This window comes from Octopus sinensis, linkage group LG2, assembly GCF_006345805.1.
Source record: "Octopus sinensis linkage group LG2, ASM634580v1, whole genome shotgun sequence".
Lineage (NCBI taxonomy): Eukaryota > Metazoa > Mollusca > Cephalopoda > Octopoda > Octopodidae > Octopus > Octopus sinensis.
The window spans coordinates 135,740,611-135,768,145 of NC_042998.1; the positions used below are offsets into that span (position 1 = coordinate 135,740,611).

General features: G+C 36.3%; 1 protein-coding gene across 7 annotated transcripts in view; it reads right to left on the minus strand.

Moving 5' to 3' along the window:
* LOC115230820 overlaps nt 1-27,535 on the minus strand; it is a 329,692-nt gene that overhangs the window by 11,493 nt on the left and 290,664 nt on the right. For all 7 annotated transcript variants that reach the window (XM_036499562.1, XM_029800948.2, XM_029800954.2 and 4 more), the window contains 2 exons: nt 10,067-10,171; nt 7,576-9,885 (listed from right to left, as the gene is read on the minus strand). In XM_036499562.1, coding sequence (XP_036355455.1) covers nt 7,576-9,885; nt 10,067-10,171 — 2,415 coding nt within the window. The remainder of the gene's footprint in view (nt 1-7,575; nt 9,886-10,066; nt 10,172-27,535) is intronic.

Consider the following 27,535-nt stretch of genomic DNA (forward strand, 5'->3'; position numbering starts at 1 on the left):
ATCATTAATTAAAGATAAGATGTGTTACATTCCACATAGAAAGACAGTTTAATGAATGGATAACGAATAAATATTTTTGATAAGAATTAAAGGTGTTACTATATATATATATATATATATATATATATATATCTTTTATATTCATTTATGATAACATTGAAGGGTATGCAAATAAAGCTCCTATTTCCTTCCTCTACTCCTATCATCTACCCCACCCCCTACAAGGTACATACAGAAATATCCACATTGCTAGATTGGCTTTCATACTGGCAAGAAGGGATAAACATCCCTCAGTGATTCATCCAATAATGCAGTGTCACCTGATGAAATGAATCAATGATGATGAATCAACTAGATGGCCACAGATAATACAGACTATACTGTACTAATCTCAAGGATACCGACTCTAATGTTAAAGTGATAGTATGTTGTTAACTCAATGTGACAATCCCATGAAAGGGAAGAATGCTACTGTTATTTAGCACTAGGAAATGTGTCAAGTCCAACAGGAAACGGTGTTTCCTAGGGCTAAATAGCAGTAGAATTCTTCCCTTTCATGGGACTGTCACATTAAGTTGACAACATACTATCAGTTTATCGTGCTGCTACTGCATAAATCTCTGAGAGATTTAAAAATGTATTATTTCTAATGTTAAAAATCATGTGATTTATCAAACAGGCATAATAATGTATTAAATATTTATAAATTCCATCCTATATATATAAGGGTAAAGACCCCCTTCGGTCATGAATGACCATGGGATTGCACCTAGAAAGTTACCCTCCTAGACACAAGTCCGGGCAAGGTTGTTTATGGAAGACCAGCAGTCGCCCATGCATACCAGCCTCCCCTCTCCACGCCACCAGTGTTATCCAAGGGAAAGACAAAGGTCGATACAGCTTGGCACCAGTGACGTCGCAACTCATTTCTACAGCTGAGTGAACTGGAGCAACGTGAAATAAAATGTATTGCTCAAGAACACAACACGCAGCCCGGTCCGGGATTCGAGCTCACAACCTCACGATCGTAAGCTCGACGCTCTAACCACTGAGCCATGCCCCTATATATATATATATATATATATATATATATATGATTCATCAGTTACAACAACAAGTGTTCCAGTTGATCCAATCAACAGAACATCCTGTTCATGGAATTAATATGCAAGTAGCTGAGCTCTCCACAAGCACATGTACCCTTAACATAGTTCTCTGGGAAATTCAGCATGGCACAGAATGTGACAAGCTGGCCCTTTAAATTATAGTTAATCCAAACATGAACAAAGAGAAAACACAACAACGTGAGGATGTGGAACAAGTATAGTGTTATTGGATGCTCAGGAAAGGAAAGAAAGAAGGAGGATTTAATGTTTTGAGCGGAGCTCTTTGTCAGAAACATAGAAAAAGGAAAGGTCCAAGGAAGGGAAGACAGAGAAAGAAAATCGCCAACGATACACATGTGGTACAACTCATTTTTGCCACCTGAGTATCTAGTGCAATAGGAAATAAAGTGTCTTGCTCAAGGACTCAATGTGCCATCGGGAATTGAACACATGACCTTATGATCATGAGTTGAATACCATAGCCATTAAGCCATGCACCTCTTATTGGAATCTTACAGGTATACCATTTTGCCTAAATAATGGATCTACAAATTCAATATCCCTACATATCTCACATCTATTTTCTTTCCTCCACCTCACTCTCTATTTTGTATCATATCTAAATTAACTATTACTTAACTATTCTCTCAGACCATCTCTGATGAAGGGATATAATAAAGGCGGTGAGCTGGCAGAATCATTAGCATGTCGGGCGAAATGCTTAGCGGTATTTCGTCTGCCGCTACGTTCTGAGTTCAAATTCCGCTGAGGTCGACTTTGCCTTTCATCCTTTTGGAGTCGATTAAATAAGTACCAGTTGTGCACTAAGGTCTATATATTCGACTTGGTCCATTTGTCTGTCCTTGTTTGTCCCTTCTGTGTTTAGCCCCTTGTGGGTAGTAAAGAAATAGTTGAAGGGGTATTATAAATATCCTGGAAACAGCTGTAAGACCTTCTATCTATAAATGTTCTAAAATCTACTCAGCCTTGGTTTGTTATCTCATTACGAAAAAAAATTTATATATATATATATGTACACACACACATACATACATACACACATACATAATGCAGGTATGACTATGTGGTTAAAATGTATGCTTCTCAATCAGATGGTTAGGGTTTAGTTCCACTGTGTGGCACCAAATGTCTTCTACTACAGCCCTTGGTTAACCAAAGCATTGTGAGTGGATTTAGAAACTGTAAAGAGCCTGTCATGTGTATGTGTGTGTGTTTGTGTGTGAATTGTGTATGTTTGAGTCTCCTTGTCTTGACATCATGTGACAGTTGTAAATGAATGTCACTGTCACATAAGCAGTGTCATTGATTTTCAATATTCTGTGAAAACATGTCTGGTCAAGGAAAAATATTACCTTGCATGGAAACAGGTAGGGGTGGGTGATAGGAAGAGCATCCAAATATAGAAAATCTGCAAATCTGCCTCAATGAAAATCTGTCAGCCTCATGAAAGCATGGAATGGTGAACATGAAAATATTGATATATATATATATATTAACATCAAAATGGAATAAGCAGGACAAGATGAGACACATGGAACTGAGAGTCACTGATGAGGTTACAGAATGTGTGATGAAAGAACTTTGACAGACATTATAGGCGTAGGGGTGGCTGTGTGGTAAGTAGCTTGCTTACCAACCACATGGTTCTGCGTTCAGTCCCACTGCATGGCACTTTGAGCAAGTGTCTTCTACTATAGCCTCAGGCTGACCAAAGCCTTGTGAGTGGATTTGGTAGATGGAAACTGAAAGAAGCCTGTTGTATATATGTATATGTGTGTGTGTGTGTGTGTGTTTGTGTATCTGTGTTTGTCCCCCCAACATCACTTGACAACCGATGCTAGTGTGTTTACGTCCCCATAACTTAGCGGTTCGGTATAAGAGACCGATATAATAAGTACTAGGCTTACAAAGAATAAGTCCTGGGGTCGATTTGCTTGACTAAATGCGGTGCTCCAGCATGGCCACAGTCACATGACTGAAACAAGTATAAGAGTAAAAAGAGTAGACAAATAAACTCAAAATACTCCTTTCTATTATAGGCACAAGGCCCGAAATTTGCAGGGAGGGGGAAGTCGATCACATTGACCCCAGTGTATAACTGGTACTTATTTAATCAACCCCAAAAGGATGAAAGGCAAAAGTCAACCTGGGTGGGATTCGACTCAGAATGTAGTGGCAGATGAAATACCACTAAGCATTTCGCCTGGAATGCTAACGATTTTGCCAGCTCGCCGCCTTCAATAAACTCAAAAATAATACAAATAAAACCTGAAGTGAATATCAAAGAAATAGTGCATGCATTTAATTGACAAAAAAAAAGATCATCCCCAAGTATAACAATATACATATTGTGCTAACAGTTGAACCAGTTCATCATCTTAATAATAATAATAATATAATAATAATAATAATAATAATAATAATTATAATTGATAGAAATTGGTAAAATGTGGAACCTCAAGACTAAAACAATACCTGTTGTCATAGGTACCCTCCTAGGAATGATAGCAAAAAGGGCTGATTCCTACCTAGCTCAGATACCAGGAAACCCTAAATGGCAGAAATTCAAAAGATAGAGTTCATGGGAACTGCCCATATCCTACGTAAAGTACTATGTAATCTCAAATTTTAAAACAAACTCATAATTTTCTTATGTCTCCTTAAACATTCTCTCGAACAATACTATGTGCAAAACCAAGTATATGACACCCTAGGCATAACACCAACATGAACTTCTAACTTGTTGTCTCTTGAGATCTCTGGCTGAGACTTGGAGTCAACTTGTACAAATACAAAACAAAAGTCAAACATATAATAATAATAATAATAATAATAATAATAATAATAATGATGATGATGATGATGATGATGATGCCCTGATGCAGTACCAGACAGTGGCTATCATGGCTCCTGATCTTAACTGATTGGAAGTGTTATCATGTACATTGTTTTGTCTTGGTATAAAAGATGGGCTACAGCAAATATTCTGCTCAATACCACAGTTGTTTGACATTAACCAGTTGACCATGTCCCTTAGTGGCTGACGATATGTGCATCTCTGATCACGAGCAGAAGTACTGGGGGAGCATCATAGCCGTGTGTTGAGAGGAATTCTTAGAGGTTTGGATAATTCACCTTTGGAAACATGGGTGGTTCGTTCAACATCCTTAAACAATCCTTATTCAGGGACCTTTTGAGTGGGATGGGCTACTAGACCAGAAGAAAATTCTAACTGGGTCCCACCTGCAAGGTCATGCGCTGTTAATCTTGATATGAGATCACCTTGTCGCGCACATATGGTTGTGATGCATGTGCCTGGTGTACCCTTATCAGACGGGTAGTCATGATGGGTATACTGGGCTTCGTATATTTTACCCCAGTGTCACTTATGGCATGCACTGTTCTCTCACTCAATAATGATAATAATAATAATAATAATAATAAGAAGAGAAGAAGAAGAAGAAGAAGATAAGAAAAGAAGAAGAAGAAGAGAGAAGAAGAAGCAGAAGAAAGAAGAAGAAGAAGAAGAAGAAGAAGAAGAAAAAGAAGAAGAAGAAGAGAAGAAGTAAGAAGAAGAAGAAGAAGAAGAAGAAGAAGAAGAAGAAGAGAGAGAAGAAGAACAGAAGAGAAGAGAAGAGAAGAAGAAGAAGAAGAAGGTAGTGAAGATGAAGTGGAGCAGGAGAAGGAAGAAAATTGATGGTTTTCCAAGTTTCTGTGTATGCCAGAAGATGGAGAATCATCTGGTACACACTAAAATTCATCTAGTCCATTCCAGCATGGCATCCTGACCCCTCTCTCATCACTCAACAAAAAAAAAATAAAACAAATAATATAAAATGGTGATAATAATGATGATAGCACCAAAATTAAGTGAAAGTTGATTAATGCAACAATACATCATGTTGTTCACTTAACATGTTAACAGCCACATGTACCACCAGTGGCTCATCACAAACTTCGCACAACAGCCATATGCACCACTGGTGTTGTACATCTTCATAATTTTAGAAAATATTCTATTCTGCATCTTTGACATGGTTTCAAGGATATTTAAATAACGCAAACTGGTTTCAAATTTTGGCACAAGGTTAGAAATTTCAGAAAAGAAGTAGGTCAATTACAATGACTCCCAGGGCTCAACTGATACTTATTTTATCAACCCCGAAAGGATGAAAGGTTAAGTTGATCTTGGCAGAATTTGAACTCAGAATGCAAAGACAGACAAAATGCTGCTAAGCATTTTGCTCAGTGTGTTAATGATCCTGCTAGCTTACTGCCTTGTGGGTGCTAAATATCAATTTCAAAATTTGGCACAAGGCCAGCACATTCAGGGTAGAGGGAAGCTGATTACATTAACCCCAGTGCTTATCTGGTACTTATTTTATTGAGCCTGAAAGCATAGAAGGCAAAGTCTACCTCAGTGGAATTTGAACACAGAACGTAAAGACGGATGAAATTCCACTAAGCATTTTGCTTGGCTTGCTAATGATTCTGCCAGCTTGCCACCTTATATGCTAAATATTAAAGTTTAAATAGTGTAAATATTCAAAATAATCACACTTCTTTGTAATTAAACAGTATGTAGTGTGATCGGAAATATGTAGCATCACTGGTAAATTCCAGTAACAGGCTGTGACAGTTTGTGTGTTAAAGTCTTTCCTTGGTCGACATCAATTGACTCAAGATCAATTAATCACAATATGGCAATAGTTGAAACAGGTGTGGTAGGTGACATTGTGTTCACGAAATCATATGTAATCATTGTGAAATGTTTTGTGGTTAAGATTCCTGTTTTAAAATGTGCTTATCTTTGAGAAGAGATTGAACAAAGATTTTTAGTTAGGTATGTTGTATTATTCTACACAAGATGAGAGTAAGATGACCATCCCTGACACTGCCATCATCATCATCATCATCACCACCACCACTGCAACCACTACCATGATCATCATAATCACTATTTGAAGGTCTCCTTTTTCTGAGCAAACTTCAGTTTATTGTAATCAAACAACAATGGTGATAGTGACCATCACTACCACTACCACTGTGGTAATGATGACTGCCGCCACTGTCACCACTACCATGACCATTATAATCATCATTTTAACGTTTGTTTGTTTTTTAATACTGACATAAATAGGATAAGTCTGTCATACATCAAATCTCTACCCACCTTGATTTTTTATCATCTGTTGTCCCACCCTTTGAGGCTTAGTATCCAGGACTCTGATCTTACCCTTTCTTTAGTAAGATGTTGGAATTGTGAAATATTTGTTGTTATAGGCATAGTCATAGCTGTGTAGTAAGAAGTTTGCTTCCCAACCACATGGTTTCAGGTTCAATCCTACTGTGTGGCATCTTAGGCAAGTGTCTTCTACAATAGTCTTGGGCTGACCAAAGCCTGGTGAATGGATTTAGTAGGCGGAAACTGGAAGAAGCCTATCATGTGTATATAAATGTGTATGTGTGTTTGTGTGCATGTTTTTTTGTGTATGTGTCTGTCAGTCACCACTGCCTGACTACTGGTGTTGGTGTGTTTATGTCCCTGTAACGTTAGCAGTTCAGCAAAAGATACCTGTAGAATGAGTACCAGAATTTACAAAAGACAATAAGTTCTGAGGTCGATGAGTTCAACTAAAGGTTCCTCAAAGTAGTGCCCCAGCATGGCTATAGTCAATGATTAAAATAAATAAAAGATAAAAGACATAAAGATTCCAGTTGAGTAAGGAATTGTATATTTGGGATAGTTTAGAATGTGGAAAATGATTTTTGCAAAGATTAGAATAAGGAAGCCTTTTGAAACGTTGGTGAGATCATGATGGAGAGAGTTGGCTGCTATTTGTAGCATGTCAGATGACCACATACAGTCTCTATCTATCTAACTATCTATCTATCTATCTATCTATCTATCTATCTATCTCTTTCATTCATTGGCCTGTGAGTAGATTATTTGCCTTTGTGGTTGGATTAGGTACCAAACTTCATATATTCCACATTTCTGATATCAGAGTACATTAGAATAAAAGAAAAGAAAAATTTTGCCAGGCAAATAACCCTCCCTTCACCCCTTAATCTGTTGATGCATTGAAACAAACTGAAAATTGTGAATAGTTTGGTGGTTTACTCACTTAAAACTGAATTCCTTTGTATAAAAATAGAAGTATTATAGGAAGTGACAGATTGCTATACTATTATTGAAAACATCTATCAAAGCTTAAAATAATCTTGATAAACTCTTGCTGGGTCACCAGTGATAATGGATTTTGGTACAGTGCTAATGTTCAGGGTATATATTTGGAGAGATTTCTGAACTGTTTCTATTCTTCACTTAGGTTTCATACAATTCTGAAGACATAAGAGGAGCTAATATTTCAAGGACCAATTGGAATTCCTGATGAAAGGCATACACAAACAACACATTTAGAGTTAAAATAGATCAACAACTTACCTCTACAATAAGATCTCCATCTTCAATAGATAACAATTCTAGTGGAGGGGGTGATATACAGTCAGATTTAATCCTTATAGCAGTCATGCTTACTTCACACATGCTAGATAAACTTGCACTACAGCCCCGTACTGGCCGGAAGGCACTTCCAGGACCACCAAGTTTAGCATATTTCCCCTGGGGTACACTCGGCTGCCCTCCACTACTACAGGGACTAGATTTCCCAAAGCTAGTTGATGTAGGTAAATGTATGGTTTTTCTTTCAAGAGAAATAAACTTTGATATACAAAGATTGTAAACATCCACTTGAGTAGGATAAAGGTTATACATTTGTATCAACTGATAAAGACTAGCATTTGGCACAGAATCAGGAGTTGGGGTTACTGGAGACTTGCTTCCAGACTGAGTGGGACTTGATATAGAATTGATACTATTAGTAGTAGTAATGTTAGTTTTCCTAGGACTCATAGTTTGTGAAAAAGACTTTGAAGTCTCTAGAATTATGTGTGGATTATCTAACTTTCTGGAAGACCTAGAGTAAAGTGTTTGACTTGATAGGCTTTTTGGTTCCCATTTGCTGCCATTATATAAAGAAGCTGACTTTGCAGATAAAAGAGTTGAATATTCTTGCTCATGCTTCGATTTCAGAGAATGTTGGTAGAGGTAGCTTTTACTTGTTGAAAGTGTGTTTGCTTTCAAGCAATCAACTGAGCCATATTCTTTAGTTTTCACTAGCCTTTTGTCAAATTCTGGTTTGTAGTAGCCAGGTGCTTTGAGTTTACTTGAAGAATGAGATGGCTCAATTTCTGTGTCAATAGTACTATAGCCAGAATCTACAGTGCTGCTGTGAGAACGAGCATTTATCTGGCTTGTAAGATTACTGTCAGAGTTCTCAACACAGACCACAGGCACAACTTGTTTCCATTCAACTGGAGGTTGGCTCTGATGAAGATTAGTTTCAACTGAAAGATCTTGTAAACTTCGGAACTTCCAAACATCTGCAGCACTTTCAATAGGTTTAAATTTTAGTTTATCTGAGCAGTTATCATCAGTATCAATGTCATTTAGAGAGAGGAGAGAAGAGACTTCATAGTCTAAAGGTGTATCAGCATGCTGGCTATTGTTTGAACTTCCAGCACTACACAATAAAATTCGCTGCTTCATCAATTCTGTGAACTTACGGCGTTTTTCATCTATACTTTGACTGGGAACACGTGGTAAACTCCTTCTAGGTTTAAGTTTGTTAATAGAATCAGTACTTCCATATTTTCGATGTTGATCAAGAACATTACTTTTAGAAAATGTATGGATTTGAGTCACTGGTTTTGGTGGGTCATTGTAAAGATTGTGACTTTCTTGTTGTGGGACAGAATTGGCTTTCGAAATTTTATTGATTTGTCTAGATAGGGATGCATTCTGTGGGTGGAAAACTTTTGTACTTCTATAACGTTGTTGACCATCTGATACAGTTTTCTGTAGAGGTGCTTCATGTTTTTGTATATGTACCTGAGGACTTTGTTGTTTTAAGTGTGATGTCGAGGAGTGTGGATGCTGATTGTCATGAATCATATATGATACGGGTCGGCTGGAATATTGTAATGATGACTTAGATAGATTGCGATGCAAAGTATCAGATGATTGTGTTTTTTTACAACTATTTAGTGTGTCTAAACTATGAGACTGAGAATCTTGAAGTGATTTAGTTTTATCAAGTCGATGGGAATAGAGGCCACTTGCTGTCTTTTGTGCCGTTAATCGAGAAGTGGTCCTACTTAAAGTGCTTGTTAAAGTTCGGCTGGAAGATGCAGAGGAAAGCCTTGTGGAAGCAGGCTCATGAGATTTCTGTGAACTGTTGGGTAATGATAGCCTGGGCTCACTTGTCAGATCCCCAAGACTCTGGGAGCGATTTGCATAATCGATATTTTGTGAAAGATTATGCTGACTTTTGGTAAGTCTTTTAGTTGTTGAAACTGGTGATCTGGTTACCTTCCGACTTGTATGTTGTGAGAGCTGGCGTTGTATCCCAGTTGTAGTAGAACGTGGTGGAACCGAAGAATCAGAAAGGTAACGACAAGTTCGTCGGTGGACATTGTTGTTAATCTCTGTTCGCTGTCGAGTACTGTTCTGTTGATGTCTTGGAGGCTGGCGCTCATCACAAGAGAAGGAACGAGGTAAAGTATGAGTCTTTTTAGATAAAGGGGATTGAATCACTGAATTTTCCTTCCCACATTCTGATAATTGATCAGTTGATTCAACATTTTGATCATCCTCTTGTTCAGATAACGAATCAGCATCAGATTTCTTCCTTGTCTAAAATAAAATAAAGAAAAATTAATTAAATTAATATGAAATAGAGATGACTAGAAGATGAACAGAAAGGAGAAAAAATTAAGGATAGAATTTTAATTAATAAAATTGATTTAGTATAAATTTCAGAAAATAAAAATGTTAGGAAATAAGAAATGGTAAAAATTTAAAACTGGAATTTTACTTTTGGTTTCTTTGGCTTTTTATCATTTTGAAATATTCCATCTAATTGTTGGCGAAAATTTTTGTCTCCAGACTTCAGACCAAGCCATTTTTTGGTGTTCATCATCTGCAAGAAAATAATTAAAGATATGAAAAAAATATTAAATATTATTCTCAGATGAGTCACGCAATCAATTTCTTTATTTAAAACAACAATATAGTCTGGGAACTTTCATCTTGAATGAATACAATATGTTGAATGCCACAAATTGTAAAGAAAATTATTAATGTACTTGTTACTCATATAGAATCATTGAATTTGCCATAAAATGTTATAAACATCCATGTAATTTTGACATCACTAGACAATAAGGAGACACTTGGTTGATTGGCAGCAAAATTCTTATGCATGAAACTCTTGTGAGTTACTTGGTGACCCCATTAGTGTTGATTCCATAAAAAAAATGCATCCGGTACACTCTATAAAGTTGTTGGCAATAAGAAGGGTATCCAGCCATAGAAACCATGACAAAACAGTCACTGGAGACCAACACAGCCCTCAAGCTAGTCAAATCCAATTGAACTGTCCAACCCATGCCAGCATGGAATAATGGATATCAAATGATGTTGATGATGAAATATTTCTTCTTTATTGGGAAAGTATGAAAATATCAAAATATATCTTCAACTAATTGTTTTTATTTTATTTGTTGCTGTTGCTTAAACCCAGGTCATCTCTGATAGAACATGCCAATCAATGATGAGACATCCCAGGTATGGCCATCCCATCTTTTTCTAAGGCATACTTTAGACAGGGTTGCATTATACAATGTATCCATTTTTTTTTAAAGATGATAAGGAAAAATTTCTTTTACACAGTTTATTCATAAGTCATGTTGGGGCACGAGCTTGAAGGCTTTTAGATGGACAAATTGACATCAGTACTTATATATCTATATATATATTTTTAGGTTAGGTACTTATTCTATTGGTCTCTTTTGCAGAACCACTAAGTTACAGGGATGTAAACAAACCAACACTGGTTGTCAAGCAGTGAAAACAAACACAGGCACAAAGGTACACACACACAATAGCATTCCAGTTTCCATCTACCATATTCACTCACAAATCATTGGTTGGCTAGGGATGTAGTAGAAACCAGTTTTGCAAAGTGCTGTGCAGTGAGACTGATCCTGAAACCACATGGTTGCAAAACGAGCCCATTGTATATATATATATATATACACATATATATAGTAATATATATAGTAATATGTAAAGGAAAATCCAAGGATCAAGGTGTAGGAAGTTAGTGATCTTCAAGTAAGCCATAGCATATATAAAAAAAAAACAACTTTCAGGAACAATAGTGGTTTATTGGTGTAGAGGGTTGTGAATTTTTCCGGTATTGAAGACGAAAGGCTGAAAAAAGTTAATTTTATAGTTCACAGTTAGCAACATGAGTTGTTGTATAGGGAAATAAACATCCAAAATTTAGGGAATGGAGTAGATAAAATCCAGGCTACATATGTTTCATAGCTGGCAGAACCTCAGAGGTAGTAAATTATCCAAACGAGGAGTATATCACAAGCTACTCTTCAGGCCAAGGATATCTTGATTATAGGAAGGTTATATTGTCGTAAAGGGATCCTGTGAAAACTCATTGGGGATTCACTGGATTTTATCAACTCCATTCCCTAAATTATGGATATATATATATTCAAGTCGGGTACTTATTCTATCTGTCTCTTTTGTCGAACTGCTAAGTGGCAAGAACATAAATAAACTAGCACCAGTAGTCAAGGAGTGGTGAGAAACAAACAAGCATAAAACACAGGCATACAAACACACACACACACATTGACTACTGGTTCTAGTTTATGTTCTTGTAATTTAGTAGTTTGGCAAAAGAGACAGAATAAGTACTTAACTTAAAAAATTGGGGTCAGTTTGCTTCAACAAAACCCTTCAAGGTGGTGCCCCAGCATAGCTACAGTCCAGCAACTGAAAGAAGATAAAAAATATCGAGGTGATAACAAGTGTCCAAGACCTCTGGCTATTTGTTGTGCTTAAGAAGACACATCAAGCTAAGTGAAATTGTTGTCATGGCAAGTGCCTACAACATGTAAAATTCACCTGTGCTGGCGACACATAGAAGGCACTTGTGCCAGTGATACATAAAAAAAGCACCTCTGCTGGTGACACATAAAAAAGCACCTGTGCTAGTAATACATAAGAAGACACCCATGCTGGTGACACATAAAAAGGCATCTGTGCTAGTGAGATGTAAAAGCACCTATGCTGGTGATGCATAAAAGGCACCTCTGTGGAGTGGTTGGCATTAAGAAGGGCATCTAGCCATAGAAACCAAGCTAAAAGAGTCCGGAGCCTGGTGCAGCTCTCTAGCTTACCAGCTCCAGTCAAACCATCTTACCCATGCTAGCATGGAAAACAGACACTAAATGATGATGATGATGATGATAGGTCCAACTAATGATATTGTAAATATCTGGTTTCTTTATTTTTAAATCTAATTTCTATGTGACAACAAGGACAGAATGACTTTTGCTAGAGCAATTGATTTTACGGTTGGATAACATTACAGCCATTAACCACTGGAGTGTGAAGTGGGAAATGTAGCCTGATATGTTGGTAAGGTAAACCAGAATGATGAGCATTGTGTGTTTTACCTAGAGATTATTGTTGTTTAGCTCCAGGTCAATATTGATACAGAAAACCTTTGACTGAATGTTCCATAATTTTAATGTTCAATTTTCCATGTTCAAATGGGTTGGATGGGTTTAGGAAGTGGTTTTACTTGGTTATGGGTCGACTTTCACTACATATATACGTACGTACATACGTACCAACCTACCTACCTACCTACCTACCTACCTACATACATACATACATATAAACACACGCACACATATATATAATATATATATATATATATATGATAGTAATCTCTTGAAGTCAGAGAAAAATGGTTCTGCAATTTCTTGCTGAACACTCTACACAAATGATTTGTTTATAATGATCAAATGTTTCTGCTGTACATTTGCTCACTCCCTCCACCAAATCGATGTTACCTGAACAGGTACATGGTGTATCACATGTCAGTTGTTGTAGTGATTGCAGCTTAACAGGAGATGAAGTGTTTTGCTCAAGAGCATAATGTACTACGCAGTGCAGACACTGAAACCATGATCGTGTGATTATGAGCACAACACCCTAACCACTAGGCCATACACCCTCACAGTATATATATATATACACATATACATACAATGGGCTTCCACACAGTTTCCATTTACCAAGTACCACCCAAAAGTTATCAAGTCATTGGTCAATTTCAGATTATAGCAGAAGACACTTGGTCAAGGTACCATTTAATGGGATCAAACCAGAAACTTTATGGTTGCAAAACAAACTTCATAACCATACAGCCACACTTGCATAAAGAACAATATTTATTGACGACTTAGAAGTGTTTTATCAAAATTGGTTTAATGAATCAGTTGAATAATACGCTGGACTTTTATGCCTTTATGTCATGAGTTCACATTGCACAAAAATCACTGAATTATGACTTGGCCAAATACTTAAGTTTTCAAGTGTGTTGACATATTTTCAGCCAGGTTATTGTTAAGTGGAATCATTCAAAAGATGTCCCAGTATGAAACCCTGTCTTTGTGTCTGACACCATTTAATCCTACTCTTCCTCTCTCCTTCTCCACTTTTTCTCTCTGATATGTACTTCAGAGAAGATGACACCTATGTATCACACATCCTAGAAATGTTAAGTAACTTATTCCATTAGAAATTAATTATCGTTCTATCAAAAACTTGTAAAGTAATGAGTCAACTATAAATAAAACTTACAACTTAAAAATCTCCTTATCCTTAAGCTAAGACTTTTGTTATCCTAATCAACCACCAACTACAGATCTACATACATGATATCAGTCTCCAACTGGTCTTCATTTCCAAATATATTACATCTCCTAAGAGCTTTTCAAACTTGAAACTAACAAAATACAAAAAAAGAAACCGAGAGAGAGGACACTGCTAGAAACTGACTCTCCATCAGTTATAACAATGAGTGCTCCAGTTGATGAGGATTAACAGAATGGCTTGCTCATGAAATTTCTCATTTCAAAGTGACATAAGTTTTAATGCTTTATCAAGATTTCATGTTAATGTATAATCTCTCACACCAGCTCAATAAGTATAGCTGCTTCACCAAATTCTTAAATTCTTCATTATTTTCAAAATTAGTGTATTTCAACAGAAATATAGTAGCAAAAAGGTTAAGGAGAATTAAAAATGATATCATTTTTAAAATAGGAACCTATGTGATTAGAAGTAACAGCAAACAGGTGTGGAAGGAAGGGTGTCCATGTCAGAGACACAATCATACTTCAGGTCAAGTGAGTCTGAAGCTCTGATTAATCCCCATAGTAACAAAAATTATTAACTGATATCTGTTTAGTTTTGCTGATCCAATGTAAGATTAGTTCCTATACCAACACCAATCCAGATCAAACATATGACTTTTCTCTGAAGTCTAAATAAGAGAATTTAACAGAATACTAAACACTCACTTTCTACGATTTACTTTGAAAAGAAAATAGTTACATTACTAATCAGAAAGAGGATAAATTTATGTTAGAAATAAATTAATATCACAGTAAATAGAAGTGCTAGTTCACATGCAGGAGCCAGTCTAGACTATATTTTGCTGAAAATAATTAATCCTTCACACATAAACATATTATGATTATAAACATAGATGGACTATATCTCCCGTATTTACCTATTCATATTTAAATGAGAATATCAGAGCAAATCTCTTTAGTACATTCGTGAAAACATGTGATTATACTTTGTAAACAGTTCATCTACAGTTCTGTACAATGATGGAAGTGTAATTTTAATTCCGCGGATTTTGGGAGATTTTTTTCCGAAATTTGTTCCTATTGTGTTTTCAAAATTTGTAATTCTGACAAAAAATGGATACGAATTTCATTATATCAAGCAGCGAGTCAGAATTCGAAGGATTTTCTACTGAAGACCTTCATAAATCTAACTCTATGACTGAAAAAAAAAAGCACGAGGTATTTGATAATGAATCCGATGTTTCATTTTCCGAAAGTGAAAACAGTGAATCCGAGAGCTCTGACAGCGATAAAGAAAATGAATTGGCACCTGAATGGAGTGAAAATTTAAAAACTGTTTCTTTCGGTGATTTTTCTGAAGAAACTGGACCAAGCCACAGTCTTTCCCAGGAGAGTAAAGCCTTAGACTTTTTCTATTTACTTTTTCGAATGAGCCTATTTGAAATCATTACGGTGGAAACGAACCGTTACGCTAAATGTAAACAAAGCGAAAGAAAGGATAGTTTGTGGTTTCACACAACCTTAAGAAATTAAGGCCTATTTTGCCATAAATATTATTATGGGTATCAGAAAGTTACCCAGAATAACAAATTCTATAGTAAAATTTTGTTGTATACCCAATTGAATATTAGCTAATAACCCATTTTCTATAGCGATGTTTGAACAAAAATTTTAATAATTTTATATTTTGTTGAATTTACCTGTATCTACCTGCAATTAGAGTCACTTTGTGACAAAAATTATAGTATAGGATTGGTTGAGAACATTTCATTAAATTATCTTCCAAAAATCACATTAATATATTGATAAATAAAAAAGTTATAGTTGTTTAATGAAACCAGACTAAATTTATGATTATGTTAGAAATTAATTGAAACATATAAGGGGTGTATTTTGGTCAGAAATATAGTAACGAAAGGGTTAAATTGTGAATTCTGTCTTGTTTTTCCTTACACTGGAACGACACTGCTGGGTCTATTTGGACACAGATGACTTGGTACAGCTGACTGGACATGGAAAATGTTTTGGCAACAATATATTTTGGTGCTGGAGGCAAACTTGCACACATATGCAGAAATATACAAAGAGTGAGAGAGAGACATCATCATCATCGTTTAGAGACATTATATATATATATAGAGAGAGAGAGAGACATTATATATATTATATATATATATATAGAGAGAGAGAGAGAGAGAGAGAGAGAAAGATAGAGAGAGGGAAGGAGGGAGAGAGAGAAATTGGAGATAGTGAAAGACAATTTATTTATTGAACACAATTGACATAAACACCTTCCTTTCTGCTCATACACATAAAGAGAAATATGCTGACACACATAGACACAGAGAGAGATGAAATGTTTTGGCATTAGAGGCAAATTCTCACACATGCATGAGCAGAAATATACACATACATAGAGGGAGAGGAGCAGGTGGTGATGGCATTGGCATTGTCATCAACCATCAGTAGCAGCACCACCAGCACCAACATTGTCTTTACTTCCTCTTTTCCATGCTTTTAAGGGTTAGATGGAATTTGGTTGAAGCAGTTTTTTCTTTTTTTGCTATGACCTGTGCCCTTCCTGTTGTGTCAATCCTCACCTGTTTTACAAGCAAGGTAATATTTCCCCCTATAGCCAGACAGGTTTTCACTGAAGATTGGAAACAAAGGACACTGCTTGCATTATGGTGACACTTGCTTACAACCATTACATGATGTCAAGACAAGGAAACACAAATATATATGCTCATGCACATACACAGATGCAATGGGTCTTTTCAGTTTCTGTCTACCAAATCCACTCACAAGGCTTTGTTCAGCTCAGAACTTAGTAGAGGACACTTGATCAAGGTGCCATGCATCCTAAAGCAAACTTCTTAACTACCTGATTGATTGTAGCAAGGAAGAAATAGAGAGAATGTGTTTGAGGTTTTGGACAAAGATCTTTCAATAGGATAGAAAAAGGGGAAAAAAGTTTTGGAAGCACTAGCTGGTATGACTGTGTGGTTAAGCAGCTTGCATGGCAATCAAGTGATTTTTGGTTCAATACCAGGCCAACCAAGTGAGTGAATTTGGTAGATGGAAGCCTGATGTGTGTGTGTGTGTCCGTCCTGATGTATGCATGTATGTGTGTGGAGGAGAGAGAGAGAGAGAGAATGTGTGCATGTTTTTATGTTTGTGTTTGTCACCCAACCACTACTTGACAACTAGCGTTGGTCTGTTTACATCCTTGTAACTTAGTTTGGCAAAAGTGGTTGATTATGTATCAGACTTTAAAAAAAATACTAAGTACAGGGGCTGATTTGTTCATCTAAAATCTTTCAAGATGATGCCCCAGTATGGCCACAGTCCACTGACTGAAACAAGTAAAACAGAATATTATTTACTTGGACACAGGACCATTTCACAAATTACAAAATGAAATTTAACCACTGTAGCTTAGTATAAATTGATATTTCATGCTTCAAAAGTATTGCTAGGAGGGACATATATATATATGTCATATAGACTTGTTTATCCCACATGAGTGTGATAAATTAAGTCAGACATTAAATGTCTGTTTTTCTCCTTGACTTTTCATTCATCATAAAATTCTTTGATAGACAGTTATCATTATTGACTCCAGAGGTTTATATTATCATCACCACCACAGAAACCACCACTACTACTACCAGTGCCATCACCACTGTCATCACCACTAGCGTTGCTGTGACCACACAACCACCACCAGTGCTGCTGTAACTGCCACTATGATGGCTGCCACCAATACCATCATCATCATGATCATCACCACCACTACACAGTCATCATCATCATCATCACCACCATCACCATCACTACCACCACTGCAACTGTCACCACCACCACCACTGCAATCATCACCTTTACCACCATCCCACTATCTCCACCATTAAGTCCATTTACCCATGCTTGCATGTATAGGACAGGACTTTTCTATCATGGTGTCTTGCTTTTTATTTTTGTGCTTTGTTGCCTCATCTATGAGGCTCATCAGCCTCCAAAGATCCTCTTTCTCCACATGTCACTTCTTTCCCGTCTTATCACAATGTCATTCTCCACAAGCATCATATATGTGCACCAGATCAATCTTCTCTCTTGCACACTACATCAAATTCTTCTTGCACCCGGGTTTTCTTTCAGAAATCATTTGCATTCAGTTATTCCTGCTTACTAACATTATATACAATTAGTAGAGCAGGCTGGTCTCATTTCTCCCCAGGATTAGCACATAGATGCAGGCACAGCTGTGTGGTTAAGAAACCTGCTTTGCAGCCATGTGGTTTCAATTTCACTCTCCACGGCTTCTGTCAACCAAATTCATTCATAAGGCATTGGTTGGTCTGGAGCTATAGTAGAAGACATTTGTCCAAGGTGCTACAAAGTGAAACTGAACCTAAGCCGCATGGTTGCAAAGCCAGCTTCTTAATCACCATGTGTGGCCTGTACCTGAGGTAAATAAAATGAAAATACTTCAACTAGGAGCCAAAACTGAATGGTATAGTAGGAAACTTAGTGTCCTCTGTGGTAGTTTGGTCTTTATCAAAGACATTCATCAGTAAAACGCAAAACCTAATCATGATAATTAAGGAGAGAAGGTGGTGGGAGAGAGAAAGGTGGTGGGAGATAGAAGAGAAGACAAGTAAGTGTGAGGAGGAAAAAAAGAAGGAAAAGAGGAAGATAGAAGTGAGAAGAAAGAAGAAAGGAAAAGAGAAAGATAGAGAAGTGAGAAAAGAGTAAGAGAGAAACAGGTAAGGGGAGAGGAAAATAGAAATTTGGTCTAATGTGAAATCAAGAGTTCATTAATATTGTGTTATAAATTATTTGATAATTTTCATCAACAATGGAAGTTATTGATAAACAATGGTATTATATAAATATTGCTCTGATCAGAATGATGGAACTGACAAAAATTAGTTTTTATTTTTATAATCTTTTAGTTGGTAAGGGAAGCAATACCCATGACCCATTTACAGAGCCTTCCAGACTGCAGAGACAGAGAAAATTACCCTCAAACCAGATGCCTGGCACAAATGTTTGCACAAGTGATGTCTGCTAAAGGTGTACAAGGTGCCAAGTGGTGGTTGGAAACTGAGTGACAGATGAAATCTATTGCCCTATAGTAGGATTTGATCTCAGAACACAAAGGACTGGAACAAATACAAGGTACCCGATCTGATTTTCTAATTGTTCTACCAATCCACTGCCATGGTTTGGTACGTTTCTTATTGCCCCACCAAAATTCTAATTTTGGCACAAGGCCAGAAGTTTTGAGGGGAGGGAACAAGTTGATTGCATCAACCCCAGTGGTCAACTGTTGCTTGTTTTATTAACCTTGAAAAGATGAAAGGCAAAGTTGACTTTGGCAGCATTTGAACTCAGAATCAATAGAGTTGAACAGGAGTTCACGGTAACATCACTTCAACCAGACATGCTCCTGCTCTCCAGGAGTACAAAAACAATTATCATGGTTAAACTCATAATACAGACTCAATGTTTCTGATCAGTTAAAGAAAATCAAATATCAAAATATATCAGGACTTAGTCTATGCGGTTCATGTCAAGGGATGGCATATGGTCTTTTTTCCTATTGAAGTCAACCATGGCTTTCCAGCTGGATCAGTGCACCATTTTCTACAGAAGATAGGTTTGGAACCCAGACAACTGAAGAAAGTCTTCAAGGAAATAGACACTGCAGCTGAAACAGGCTCAAAATGGCTATGGCTGGTATGAAAACTGTAAGTGGAATTCTTCCATAGGTGAAGACTAGTTCTGTCCTTGCAGCCCCACTCAGGTGGAGCATGCAGTACAGCCTAAGGGGCAAACACTTGTGACCCTGAGATTCCTGCTGATGATATGGAAAGGTTTCTAGCTTTGTGATAGATTTAGAAGTGCTTGCAAAACCTCTGAGTAGCTCCTGCAGTTTCTGCATGGGGCTAAGTATCACCTGAAGCATTCAATCTAACATTCTAATGACTCTGTGAATTCCTCACAATCTATGTTATATTTCCAGCAGAGAGAATGAACCAATTCCATTGAGACCCTTTACTAAAACACACACTAATAATTTTAGTCTCTGGTTTGAAGATAGCTTCCCGCTTTCCCTCTCACCAATCGCATATGTCTCTGTAAAGCATTATAGTTCTCAAACACTGCTTTTGCTCCTGACTAAAAAATTAAACAAATAAAATAATAAGAACAACACCAGAAACAATAACAAAATATCAAAGTAGAGAAAAATTTACACAATATTGAAAATAAAAAAAATAAACATATTTTATAGAACATTAGTTTTATACTTATATTAACTTTGACAATACAAAACATCTAAATTCACAATCTAGGTTGTATTTTTTTCCCCAGAAGACAGGAAAGCATTTAAAGAAAGTAATTCAAATATAGTACATGAAAGAAAGAGTAATAGAGCAAGAATACCAAGAAATATTGCAGAAACAGTGAAAATAAAAAACAAAAAAAGTAATGAAGCCAATAAAATTTTATATTCAGTGAATATAAAAATTTGGTAGCTGAATGAAATGTTACATTAATATTGAATAAGCAAAAGTGCCAAACTTTAAAAATATCCTCTAATGGGATCAACTGAAGTCTGGTGCTACTTGAAGGAGAAACAAATCTCCACGTAAGTGAAGTCTTTAATGTTGCTTTGATAAGAGCGAAATAGCTTTTAAAGAACACATTTTATTGCTGTCTTTTATTATTAATGGTCTTTGACATGACAGAAACTAAACTTCACTCAATTCTTGCTCAGCGTTTAATCAGTAGTCTGTGTTTAGAAGTCAAAAATTATAAAATAGAAAAAAAATTTCCAAGTTTTTTATGATGTCTTCATTATTATTACTATATTACTACTACTACTATTATTATTATTATTATTATTATTATTATTATAATTCACTTCTGACAAGGTAGACAATGTTTACAAGTCATTCTTCAAAACAAAGGATTCTCCTAGATGAAATAGAGTTTTATTTTTCATCAAAAAATTCTTGTGTACAGATAGCTTCCTAAGGTTTGGGGTCTTCCTTCAAAGGGCTTGACAAATGAAAAAGTAAGGTTTATGGTTATAGTTTTAGCCAAAATTTACTTTGCCTTCATGTTATCCATAGAGACAAAAATGGTTACAAATATTTTACACTATGAAACCACCCCGCAACCAAAAATTGAAAACATGCGAAATAAACATTTCATAATCAGAAGAACAAACAAAAAGAAAACACTCATGTTTTAGCATCACGTTTAAATATGACTGGAAATATTGTCAACAGTAACTCCACAACAATCTATTTCAAATGAAATATGAATCTGCAATCCACAAGAGGAGGAAGGTAACTTATTTGTGCTTTGCTAAGGCCACAGAGGCTTTCTTCATTCCATCTAAGGAAGACCTAGAATTAGCCCAGGGAGATATTTTAAGTGAAAAATTCTTTATTAGGGGAAGGAGGACATGTAGTATTATGTGTTATCTTTAAAATCGAACACAATGAAAGTACAAGCTCAAATTGTAGATGGCATCCTGCCTACAAGCTGGTCCCAGAGTACTGAGAAACACAAGGGTCATCACAGAGGACATTAGTGATGATGGCAGTTACCTTTGTAGTACAACATGGGCATATGGTCAGTGAATACATAACTTTTGGTGATATAGTGATAAGTTGCCAGGTGACATCATGGATTTCATGACATAACTAGACCATAAAACAGTACCAGGACTGTGTCTTGTAGAGGGAGTGGTAAAGAAGATAACATTCTGCATCCAAGTTTTACAGTCTAGTTGCTACATGCAGTAATAAAAGATATTTAAGGGATTTCTGCACAGAAACTTAAAAGTATAAAAGCAACAAGAACAAGTCATGGAGGTTACATGTCCTAAAGTGAAATCAGACACAACTTGTAAGTTAGTAAATAACATTGACCTATCCTTATTGCCAGGAGAGAACCATGAGACCTAATAATCGCCTTGCCTAAACACAACTGGTGAAGACAAAGAGAGTCCCCAACACCAGTATCAACAACAAGTAACAGGAAGCATCATCCACTTATGAGGATGAGGATTAGTCAGAGATTGAAGAGGATAAGCTGACTTCTTTGGTAAAACAACAAATGATCCTTTCCTCTTGCCCCCCCCCCCAAAAAAAAAATAAAGCAGTATAAAGAGCAGGAGGAATAAATCTTTTGTGAAGAGGAGAAATTCTTTGCTGAAGAACTCATATTCTACAAAGAGGAAGCAGCCTCCCTCCTTGAATGAAAGAAAATTCACAGCCCTTCATGAAACGCAGATCTTATAGGTCACTTATAGGAAATACACTAGAGATTTCTGAGTGAAATCTGGACTGAGAAGAAAATGAGCTCATTTTTACATCACATAAAAAGAACATTGCAACAAATCTCAGACAGACTATATGTGGTATTATTTGTCAGCTATTCAGTGTAATCCAAGAGTTTGACAAGATCTGATGGGCCCAAGGACTGCATTGTGTTTCACTGCCTGCTATGGTATGGTTTCTATAGCTGGACACCCTTCATAATACACATCACACTACACTACAGTATACCTTTACATGTATATATTTGTTTTTAATATCTAATTTCCCATGCTTGCATGAATCAGATAAAATTTGGTGAGGTAGATGCTTTATGGCCAACTGTCACCTGTTTTCGAGCAAAATAATATTTCCTCTAGTTCTTCAAATAGGAACAGCTCAATGGTCACACATGTTTTCATGGAAAATTTCAGACAAATGTCACAGTTTTCATATGAATGATGACTTTGCTTACAATCAGTATGCATAGCCACTACACACATTTTTTTCTCTCCATGTTTTTTCTGTGTACCTTTCTGTAGAAGAGCGTAGGCTCGAAACGTAAAAGACTTTTTCTATTCCTGAGCGCTATACTAATACATCTGTTTGCTTTGTACACCACCTGTCTTCGTCTTTTGTTTATTTTCGTAAACTTTCCCTATATATATATATATATATATATATATATATATATATATATATATAGCAAGTCCAGAAAACAAAGAAATATACACATGCAAGTACACACACACACACAAATGACAAGATTCAAACAGCTTCCATCTACCTGATTCACTCATAAAGCATTTATTAGTCTCAGGCTAAAATAGTAGTAGTAGTAGCAGCAGTATATATCTAAGTGTGTAGGTGGAGGGTGTATATGTGTGAGTGTATATATATCTGTGTATGTTTGTGTGTGTGTATTTGTTTTAATAAGTGGATTTTGCAATCATGTTGTGGAATTGATCATGTAGCCATGGCTTGTATCACTTTGGGTCTAGGCAAATGTCTTGTACCATAGATTCAGGTTGACCATTGTATTGTGAATGGAATTTGACAGACGGAAATTGTGTGTGTGTGTGTGTGCATGTGTATGAGTGAGTACACACACACAAAGCCATACCATATCAACAGTCTTACAAAAATAGATCAATAACATAATTATATCAACACTGAATCATAATCAGCCATGTCTATTTGATTGTTCCTTATTGTTTTGATAACACTATATCTGACCATCTTGTTAGCATAAGAGACATCTTGTTGTCCCATAGATCAGAGCTTAAAACAATAGTGACTCACTTCTTAAGTCTGGAAAATACTTGTCCAATGTTGAAGAATTACTAAGCTCAAGACTCTATCCCCATCTTCAGTTTCTTCATTTGGAGTTCATCTTTCATGTCCACTTATGTAGACTCATGAATACTTTCAGGGATATCCTCATGACTTATCATTTACCTCATCCTTATATTTTGTTTCAGTCATTTTGACTGTGGCCATGCTGGAGCACAGCCTCGAAGGGTTTTAGAATAAATTGACCTCAGTTTTTTTGTACTGGTCTCTTTTGCAAAAACTGCTAAGTTACAATGACATAAAGATACCAACACCAGTCGCCAGGCAAACACAAATACACACACAATGGTCTTCTTGCCCACCAAATTCACTTACAAGGCTTTGTTCAGCTTGGGGCTACAATAGAAGTGCCAAGCAGTGGGACTGAAGCCAGGACCAAGTGGCTGGGAAGCAAGGTTCTTACCACACAGCCACATCTGTGCTTATAAATACACACACACACACATGCATACATACATATATATATATATATATATATATATACACACACACACACATGTGCACGTGTGCATACACACAGACACATACACAATTATTTTCTACAGTTTGTGAACAAGATTCACCCACAAGTTATTGATCAGCCTAGGGTTATAGTAAAAGACTCTTGCCCAAGGTCCAACAGAGTAGGACTGAACCCAAAACCATGTAGCTGAAAAGCAAGTTTCTTAATCATACAGCCAAGTCCGGGCATTTTCTTCTCTGTCTCAGATTTGTGCTTGTGATGTGTCTGAAACAGTTTAATGTTATTTTAAGCATACATTAGTATGTCAATGAGGAGCCTCCATGTCATGACTTAAACTATTAGAAATAGCAACCAAATACCTCTTAACCCTATAGCATTCAGATGACCATCAAATGTAATGCTTTATAATAACAATGTTATTTAACTAAATTCTCTAGAATTTTAAAATTAAATGAAACAAAGGCAGTGCATTTCAACAGAAATATTGTAATGAAAGGGTTAATAAAGCTGGACATGTAGTTTTCCACTGTCTCATGTGGATATGGAAAAAGAGGTTGTGAGTGAATGGAGTTGAAAGGATCAAGGACAGGCATTTTCCTCTTCAATGAAACCGTCATTGACTTTCTCAAGTAACACTTGAAGAGGAAAGTGAAGGTGGGTGGCTGTGGTAAAAATGGCTAGAATAAAGTTAGTTATCATGTCAAGTCATGCCGACTCACAAGGGCCAGTTTACAGGTTTCCATAGCGTATAAATTCCCTACCTGGACAAGACACCAGTCTATTGCAGGATTACCCATTTTAGTTAACTAAGTGGACTGGAGCAATGTGAAATGAAGTGTCTTGCTCAAGAACACAATGCATCGCCTGGTCCAGGAATCGAAACAACAATTTTATGATCATGAGTCCAACTCCCTAACCATTTAGCCATGTGCCCCACAAATGGCTAGAGTGAATGGAACTATTCAGAAGATTGAAAAAACAATGATTCAATGAAGGTTCTTCCACTTGATGGTCAAGGTACTCTTGGATCTGCAGGGATCCTTGACTGTCTCTAACTGGAAGTCCTCCTGAGAACCATGTATTCATATACTTGTATACTATGTATACTTTGTATTGCACTTTTCTCTTTTTTCTTCTTCTTCTCACCTGAGTTTAAGTCAGGGGCCCTGTCCATGCAAACTGTAACCTATCTCAGTAATGTCGTCTTCACTGACACCCTTGTGTCTAATAAAAGAAATCACTCTTATTGTACTGTTGCTGTCATTGTTGTTGCTGGTGGTGGTAATAATAGTAACAGTAGTAGTTATTAGTAGTAGTAAGAGTGGTAGTGGTGGTGGTGGTAGTAGTAGTAGTGGTGGTGGTGGTGGCGGTGCCGCCGCCGTCAGCACACATGAATACAATAACAAAGTTGATTAGAAAAATAGATCTGAATAGCTGACACAAATATATTTACATAGCAACATTACATGCACAATATAATACAAGAAAAAAAAAATCAGGTATGGAAAAAACAAATAACTCAAATGAAAACAAATGATAGGATTTGAAACACAACACTGTATGGATGTACTAAATGACACACATACACATGTATATATATATATATATATATAGATACAAACACACACATACCATAAACAAAATCACTTATGCTACCATTATCATTTTCAGCCTTTACAAGTCAAGAAGAAAAACCAGCATTTACACTTCATGAAGAAAACATCTATGAAGTCATATGAACTGCTAAAAATGATAGTCAAATTTCTCTGAAGTCACACACGACCTTTTAGAAAGTGAGGAAAATTTATCTACTGGATAGAACAGCCTTTGGACATACTATGAATGGAAAAAATAAATAAAATGATGGCTGGAATGCCTTTGATGTTATTTCTGTTTGATCTGAACTGTTTAGCAACAACAATCATTTTAACAACAACAACTGCAACAACAACAATGATAGCAACAACAACATAACTATCAGCATCTGCTATACCACCACCACTATCCACAACAATGACTAGCATTGAAGGTTGCATGTGTTGTTTAAGATCAGAAAGGGTGAAACACAAGATATGCATTTCCATGCATGTGTTGTGACTAGCTTAGTGTTCATCAACATCATCATCATCCTCATCGTTTTAACGTCCAATTTTTCATGCTAGCATAGGTCAGACAGGACTCATTGAGGTGAATTTTTTATGGCCAGATGATCTTCCAATTGTCAACCTTCACCTATTTCTGAGCAAGCTACAATTTTCTGCATGGCCACACATGTCATCACAAAATATTGGAAATGAATGACACTGCTTGGATGACAGTGACACTTGTTTACAACTATCAAGTGATGCTAAGATAAGGAGAGACTAACATACACACACACACACATGGTGGGCTTCTTTCAGTTTCTATTTACCAAATTTGCATGGTTTGGGGCTTTGGTAGAAGACACTTGTCCAAGGTTGGAACTGAACTCAAAACCATGTAGTGTTATTGAAAGAAAGAAGCTTGTCATGTCCCATCAGAGAATACATTTGCTCACATGGAAGAAGAGTAAGTTTGACATGAAGTATCTATGTTACACGTTTATCCTGGCTACATGCAGAAGTAAAGAGAGGAATCAGTTGTTGAAGGTGACAGCATGGAGGCCATTTATGTACAGAAGGAAGAGGATGGGTGCCATCAGCAAAAGTTAAAGTATACCAGAGGCGAAGCATGTGGAGCAGAACAAGACCTAACAGCACAAACAGCAAGGATGCAATCAGACAAAAACTTCCCAACTTTTATGACAAGAGATGAGTAGTAGAGCCCTTAAATTAGTCAAATTACAAAAAAAAAAAAAAAAAAAAAAGATTACACATTACTGTCTGAAAAAGGAAAGACACACTGATTAATGTAGCCTTAGGTATACTATGTCTGAATAAAAGATGGAATGGTCACAGTTAAGGAGCTTTTGATCTTAAAGTCTGCTTGATAAAAGCTGACATGGGTTAAACAAATATGCATGAAGATATAATGATTATATGAAGGAGAACTCCAAATGTGACTGAGTACTCAGTTGAACTCAACCAAACTCCTTAAAAATACTCAGAGATTTTAAATTCTACAAAGAATCTGCTGAATTCACTTTGTCTAATTTCATTATAATACTCACCCTAAATCCATGGATCATAATCAGATTATCACACAGCACACAATGTAATATATATGTATCATCACACATGCTCTCTACGTGATACATACATATATATACACACATATATATATACATATAGATACACACATACACACACACACACACACACACACATATATATATAGATAGATATTTATCCTGACAGTCTCACAAATTCTAAACACATGTTCTGTCACATTGCACTCCATAACAATATTCTCTAATAGCAACAAAAGATGCAGGATTTATCATACAATATTCT